This window comes from Lepidothrix coronata, unplaced genomic scaffold (genome assembly GCF_001604755.1).
Source record: "Lepidothrix coronata isolate B3197 unplaced genomic scaffold, Lepidothrix_coronata-1.0 Scaffold30, whole genome shotgun sequence".
Lineage (NCBI taxonomy): Eukaryota > Metazoa > Chordata > Aves > Passeriformes > Pipridae > Lepidothrix > Lepidothrix coronata.
Genome location: NW_016690210.1, coordinates 2,087,125 through 2,094,692, shown reverse-complemented (window position 1 = coordinate 2,094,692; position 7,568 = coordinate 2,087,125). Strand labels below are relative to the sequence as shown.

The following is a 7,568-nucleotide window of genomic DNA, read 5'->3' as shown; positions in this document are numbered from 1 at the left end:
TCTTTGGATCTTTTATAATCTCAGAGTCTCACAAGAACTTCCCTTATTCCATGTAGCAGGTAGTCAGTTATAGAATTCAGTGCAGAATTATTCCGGATTCTGTGTCCTCACAACTTAATCTTCTTGTTGAAGACAAAGGCAGTGCTGGGCTTCCCAGCTCTCTCTGTTTTCTCTGTCCCTTGGCCACCATGACAGGCCTCCATTTTCCTTGTTTATTTGGCTGCTGTTGATGCATCTCTAGAAGCTCTTTGCCCTAAATCTCCCCTTGCCACTTTGAACTCAAGCTGAATTTTTTTTATCCTCACGCAATGAAGCTGCATTTTCAAATTTTTCCTTTCTAGTCTGTTTTTGCTTCTGCTTTCTGTATACTATAACTTTGGTTGGTTGGTTGGTTGGTTTGTTTCTGGTTGCTTTGTTTTTTGTGTGTTGCATCTCAGTTTCAAGTTCTTTCTTTACCATGTGCCCTCCTTAAGCTGTTTCAAGGACATTGTCGGGTGAGGAGGGTGAGGAAGTGGCTCTGTAACAAATTCCCAACACTGTGCCACACTCAAATCCTTGGTGACCCACAAGCTCTCGGCCAAGATGTTGCCCATATACTGAACAGTTCCATGTGTTCAAGCTGCTTCTTCACATAAAGGAAAATTCTCCTCCAAATTTTCCCTCTCTGTCTTTACCTAATGAGCCCTTCATTTCCTAATGAGCCTTCACTGGAGAGCTCTAGTTGTGTGAGCTGTCCCACCATGTTTCGGTTTCCCACAGCATGTCCCTGTTGTGCATCTGCCCACAGAGCAGTTCCAAGTTGCTCCCCTGTGCCCAGCCATGGGGGTGGATGTGGCACTCAGGGATGTGGTTTAGGGGTGATGATGGTACTGGATGACTTGCTGGTCTCTCCCAACCTGGATGATTCTGGGATTCTAGGATTGCCCTGACCCAGGTGCAGCACCGTTCACTTGGCCTTGCTGAACCTCATGAGGTTCTCATGGTCCCACTTCTCAAACTTGCTCAGGTCCCTCTGGATGGCTCCATCCTTTATTTTCACCTGCCCTGCTCAGCCTCCTGTCACCTGCCACTGTGCTGAGGGTGAGCTCAATCCCACTGTCTGTGTCACTGGTAAAGACATTCCAGAGCCCTGGTCCCAAGGCTGAGCCCTGAGGGACACCCCTTGTCCTTGGCCTCTCCCTGGACAAGGAGCCACTGGCCACAACTCTCTGGCTGCATCCCTGCAACCAATTGCTCATCCCCCGAGTAGCCCACCCTCCAAACCCATGACTCTCCATGTGGAGATCAGGATGTCGTGTGGGACCGTGTCAAAAGCCTCCCAGGGGTCTGGGCACACCAGGGCCTGCAGGTCTGGGGGCTGCCCAGAGCCAGACAAGGCCTGTTCCAGGTGGATCCAACCGGTTCCAGCTGGTTCCAGGTGGTTCCAGCCAGTTCCATGGTTGTTGGGGTGCCAGGGGTGGCCCTTTGTGACAGGACTGTGTTCCAGGCCCTTTGTGACGCGGGGGCCACGTCGTGCCCAGAGGCCATTGTGACACCAGGGGTGGGGGGCACTGAAGGGGCGCAGAGCCCTGGGGTGTCCTCTGTGCAGAGAGCACCTCGCTCAGGAGGCAGCAGCTCCCTGGGAGCCTCTGAGGGAGAAGACAATGGAGATGCTCAAGGAGAGGGCAAATCCCAACTCCCAACCTCACAATATCCTGTTCCAGTGGGAAGCTGACAAAATCCAAGAGCTGTCCCAATGGGAAGATGTGGAATATGAGGAACTGTCCCCATGGGGATTTGAGAGATACCTAGAAGCATTGCAATGGGGAGAGGAAAGAGTCTATGAGCTGTTCCAATGGGAATTTGAGAAGTACCAAGAAGCATTGCAATGGGAAGATGAAAAAGTCCAAGAGCTGCCCCAATGCGACAACCAAAGAATCCAAGAGCTGTCCCAGTCGGAAGGTGAGACAGTCCAAGAACTGTCCCCAGAGGTAGATGTGAAAGTCCAAGAGCTGTCCCAATGGGAAGGCAAGAGGGGCAAAGAGCTGTCCCAGGCAGAAGATGACAGGGACAAAGTGCTTTGCCAATGGGAAGGCTCCGTGGAGCAAGAGCTGTCCGAAGGGGAAGTGAGAGTAGACCCAGAGTTGTCTGAAGGGGAAGTCAGAGCCAGAGGAGACCCAGTGTTGTCCCAAGAGGGAGACAACATTTACCAAGAGCTGTTGCAGGAGAACTGGGAACACATCCCAAGCCACACCTGCTGGGTCAACCCCAAGTACCCACAGCTCCTGTGGAACCCTCACCCTGCTCTCCAGGGGTCGGCACAGGCAGCAGCTTCTCCTGCCTCATGGAAACAGGTGAAGGCAGCAGGGGCAGAGAGCCCGGGCCCTGCCCCACACAGCCCCTGTTGCCCCCCCAGCCCCTCACCTCGCTGTCAGGAGGGGGCAATGGGGGAGACAGAGCTGCCAGAGCCACAGACCGAGCAGTGGTCCTTCGCCAAGGAGGAGAAGCTGTGGAAATACATCACCATCCGCACCATCTGGGTCAACCCCAAGTACCCACAGCTCCTGCAGGACCCTCACCCTGCTCCCCAGGAGTCGGCACAGGCAGAAGCTTCTCCTGACTCCAGAGAGCAGGTGCCAGAGGCAGGGGCAGAGAGCCAGGTCCCCAGGAAACGTCCCTCCTGCTCCAGGAGGGTGCTCCGGGCTCTGCGCCGGCTGTTCCGGATCCCCTGCATGGCGGGACGGCCGGAGGATTAGTGCCCACTGCCAGCACCAGGCCGGGCCCCGGAGATGAGAGCTGACCTGGAGCCTGCACAGCTCCCTGAGGGAGCAGCACGGGCTGGCCTGGATGGCCAGGCCTTGGAAGGATCAGTTCCTTGTTGGTAGAATTGCCTGGGTCAGGTTTAGGACTAGGCAGGCTTCAGTGATCCCAGACGTAAGGGAGGTGTAGAAAGCTAATGAGCATAAGAAGGGAGGAAGTCTTTTAACCAATAGAAGATAGAATATGAAGTAGTATCTTCAGTTAGATTAATAATATTTCTTAATTAATTCTTAATTATTTAATGTGTTAGAGTAAGCTAGTATTTTCATGAGGAACAATAAAATTATAACAATATTATAAGATATGAAAATAATACACAATTTTAAATTATTAGTAAGAAATAATGCTATAATTTTTAATTAAGATTTCTGTTGAGGATAATATTTAATTATTATTTAATTGTTATTATTACTAAGAAAATATTTACTATATTAATTTAATGAGAGGAACATATAATTTGTAGCCAATGAACATTAATGCCTTGTTTGATAAAATGTATATATAGGGAAAACTTTTGATAGGTGTTCTGGCCCTGTGAATTTGCCACCCAGCACCCCTTTCTGTGCAGAACTGAAATAAATAAATAAATGAAATACTTTAACTCTGTGTGTGGGGATTGGCTTCTTGTACAACGGGTAAAAGAACCTGTTTTGGGACAGCAGCTTCGCCATGGACACATTTATAATAAAAGATGGTGGTTTTCCAGCTGTGCTCACCTGTGCCTGCTCCATCTCGGGAGCAAGACGGGAGCAGGAGAACCACCAGAGATGGGAAACTTGACGGGTGCACCATTGCTGTGGCCAAGACAGTCACCAATGGCCACTTCACCCATGAGAGCCTCTCTGGGAACAAGCAACAAATCCCAGAGGGCACCTCTGCCAGTTGGCTCCCTGAGCCCCTGTACTAGGAAGTTGTCACCCAGGTGTTTTAGGAATCTTCTGTGCCCTGTTGACTCAGCTGTGTGGGGTTGCCAGTTAACACCTGGACAGGTGAATTCCTCCACAAGGACAAGGGCAGGTCTTGAGGTGTCTCTTGGTTTCTTAAAGAAGAATTCATTGGTGACGCCGTCATCGTGGCTGGGAGGCCAAGAGCAGCCTCCCGTAATGACAGTGCACAATGTTCTCTAACAGATGTCCAGAACTAGGGTCACTTACAGTAAAGAAATGTCACATCTATGCTGAACTGGTATATGGGAGATGTTCTTCATCTCTAGCACATCCATGATTTTAAATGCTCAGGATATTGGATTTACTACAGGACAAAATACCAACTAAGTAGCCAGGTGGGATTTCTTCTTCATGACTGGACACAGGCCCAGCTCAGCTACAGGGAGGGTACATGGTCCTGTGGTTGACATTCTTTCAATGAAATAAAGGCAGCACTACTAATGAGACCACAACTCCCTCCCTTTCTCCTTTCCGTTCTCACCATCCTCCCACCCATTCCCTGAGGCTGGATGAGCATTGACCATCTCTCTTCAACACCCAGCACCTGGACACTCCTAAAGAGCAAAGCTCCCAGGACAGCATGTCTGGTCAGCAGACAAGTTCCTTTATTCCCCACAGAAGGGAGTCTGCAACTGCTTCCACAACTGGGGATGCTCCAGCGGGGCACAGCTGGCTCTGAAGGTTTCCTTAACAGCCTCTGCTCCCCTCCCATGGCTAGGAGGGCTCAGAGCAACTCTGCATTTAGGTCTGAGCAGGGACAAGTAATATTTCTCCTGCTGTCACAAGTCAGGATCTTCAGCAACTTCCCTCAGGGCTGTCCCCATCCACTGCTCCAGCCAGCACAGCCCCCAGACATTCCTGCACCACAGGCTCAGGCTCTCCCCTCTGCGCAGACGCTGCTGATATCCCATTTCTCCTCCCTGAGGGTGAACAGTCTGCACAGCTCCTTCTGCAAGTCCTTGGGCGCAGCCCCTGCACCACTCCACAGCTCCCCCAGGGAAGGAGCCCATCACCTACAGCCCTGGGAGAGGCTCAGACACAACATCCCCCTGCCCAAGCCCTGCCTGGGCAGTCCCCACTCACGTGCCAAGGGAACTTTCTTCCCTGCTGCTGGAGCTCAGGCCCAGTGGCTCCTCAGCGTCGGTGTCACTCAGTCCCCACTGCTGGGAGGAGAGTTTCTGCCATTCCCCAGCACCCACACACAAGACCAAAAGCTCTGCTTGCTCTTCTCCCATCTCCCAGTGGAAGCAGTGTACCGACGGAGCAGGCAAAGCCCAGTTCAACACTCCCTCCCAGCAGGCAGAGAATTACTGAACATGCAGCTACTTTCAAATCAAGGATCCATCACTCAGGAAGCAGCCAGTGGGACACAGCAGCTGCAGAACCCCCCTAGAAGCTTCCAGAATCCAAAGGCAATATATAAATAGTAAGTTAAAGGTGCAGAGCAAGTTAGAGCTGCACAAAGTGTTGCACAAACACCAAATGCCACAGATCTTTTTCCCTCTTCTGCAGGTGACTAAAGCTGCTTGGAACCTTTTTCTCCCTCATAATATGTAAACAATACCTTATTTATTGACATGTATCTGTCTGACTTTAGTCTGCTCTCTCATACTGTGGGAATTTTGGTATGAATGCTGATGGGCCTGGAGCCTGAGGTAGAGAGTTACCAGCCCGTAGCAGTTTGCTTTTGAAATAAAACCACAAGTCTTGGCCCATTTGGGATGAGATGTTGCATTGATATTGGTGAAACAGGACTTGCATTTCCTAATTCTTTGCCTCAGAGCAGGAAATCAATATTAATTTTTTTGTTTAGGGAAAAGAGGAAAACATTTTAACAATTTCCCTTGCTCTACAACTCGCAATTTCAGCAAAGATATGTCATAAAATTTGAGGGTTGGTGCTAAAGTAGATTAACAGAAAGATATAGAAACAAGTAATGAAACAGAGTTTATTACTTCTTCCATGCAAGTTGTTCTCCTCTCAGAAATGCCATAGAAAATTCCCATGCAATCTCTCCTTTCCTATCTTACATGCCGTTTTGTTTGCAATTTCTTGTTCCGCTCAGGTGGCCTCAGTGACCATTTTTAGAGGTGGTTATCTTTTCCTCTTTCTGCCTTTTTTGGCAAAGAGAAATGCTGCAATTCCATTGTTACCGTAGCTACATCATGGCTTGATAATATTATGGGCTTTTTCTTTTTTTTTTTGGTCTTTGTATAAAAAAAATTAAAATCACTAGTTTACTTGCTAGTTTTAATATAGTGTACTGTAAATTTGAGAAATATCTGTACAACATATTTCCTAACTCACTTCCATTTGAAGGTCATCTTGAACTCAAGCTGAGTTCATTCTTGGATAGTTTATATTCCCTTTTTCCCTGCAGCACTGCACTGTTTGTTAGTACATGAGTGACCTCCAGTGGTACACTGGAAATAAGCAATGCATCCTGTCTGGAATACAATTGGGGAAAGCCAAGAACATCGGGAAGTCTCTCATGTGTTACAAAGTGCTCCCAAGAAGAGGAATTGCTCCTTTTGGAGACCTGGAGTGCTTTTTTTGGAGGAGTCAAAAAATCCACTCAACTGCTTTACTGCTCACCTGTGATTTAAAATTGTGCAAAGGGAATGGAAGTATCGACTTCTCTGAGTGCTGTCATACCCCAACCAACTGGTGGGGAAGTTACTTCCAAGTCCTGCATAGATTTGCTCATTCTTTTAGGAAACACAAGTCGGGAGCTAGAAGGAAAAAGAAAATGAAGTGCTGGTGGCGCATCATTTTTCCTGGGGGTAAAGCTCTCCTTGAAGACTGAAAGAGCTCTCTGGAAATTCTCCAGCTCCTTCTGCACTCCCCCTGCCAAACATTCAAAGCAGGGCTAACTCAGAGCAGGGGACTTAGGACCTTCTTGAAAATCTGCAGAGGTGAGACAGGGACTTTTTAGAGGGACAGAGCGGGACAGGACAAGGGGCAATGGTTTTAAGATGGAGAAGACGCAGGCTTAGATTAGATATTGGAAGGAATTCTTCCCTGTGAAGGTGCTGAGGCCCTGGCCCTGTTTGCCCAGAGAAGCTGTGGTTGCCCCATCCCTCCAATGTTCAAGGCAAGTTTGGATGGGGCTTGGAGCAACCTGATCTAGTGGAACGTGCCCCTGCCCATGGCAGGGTGTTGAATTGAAAGAGCTTTAAGGTTGCTTCCAACCCAAACCACTCTATAATTCTGTAGACAGCTGTACAATCTCAATCCTCATTCCCTAAACCATCCATCACCAGTGACAGGGATCTGCCAGCAGCCCAAGATTTTGGAGAACAAGCCATCCCATGATCTGCACATGCTACAAACCCAAACCAAACAGGCTGAGCTCCCCCTCCCAGCTGTGCCCACCCCTGCCGAGGCCAAGCCATTCCCCTTCCCATCTGCTCCCTGCTGGAAGGCCAGGCTGCAAACAGGCTCCTAACCCTGCCACGCTGTTTCACAGGGGATGAGCTGCTGAAGGAAACAGAGTGAAGACCACCTCAATTCTTGTTCCTTAGGGCTCAGGCCATTGACCTTTGGGCACATTTCACAGGCACCGCTGACAGCCCCTGGAACTTCACTGCAGCGACTGACAGAGTGGTTTGAGGAAGCCCATTCCTAAATGTTAGGATTTAGGATGGCTATAAGTCCTGCTTAGAGACTGCAGGAGAAAGGTGTACAGCCCTGTCTCTCGGTCCACCCTCCGGGGTAACAATCCCCTTTATGCCCCCGGGAGAACAATCCCCTCTGGACCCCAAACAATGCCTGGCGTGGGGCAGAGGCACTGCTGGCTATTCCCCTGAGCCCCTGGGGACC

The 7,568-nt window shown here is 49.5% G+C and overlaps 1 protein-coding gene across 1 annotated transcript in view; it reads left to right on the top strand.

The window, feature by feature from the left end:
• The first annotated feature begins 1,573 nt into the window (after positions 1-1,573).
• LOC108495300 overlaps positions 1,574-7,568 on the top strand; it is a 15,444-nt gene continuing 9,449 nt past the window's right edge. The window contains exon 1 of the mRNA XM_017810868.1: positions 1,574-3,044. Within this exon, the coding sequence (XP_017666357.1) occupies positions 1,644-2,735 (1,092 nt within the window). The 5' untranslated portion in view covers positions 1,574-1,643 and the 3' untranslated portion in view covers positions 2,736-3,044. The remainder of the gene's footprint in view (positions 3,045-7,568) is intronic.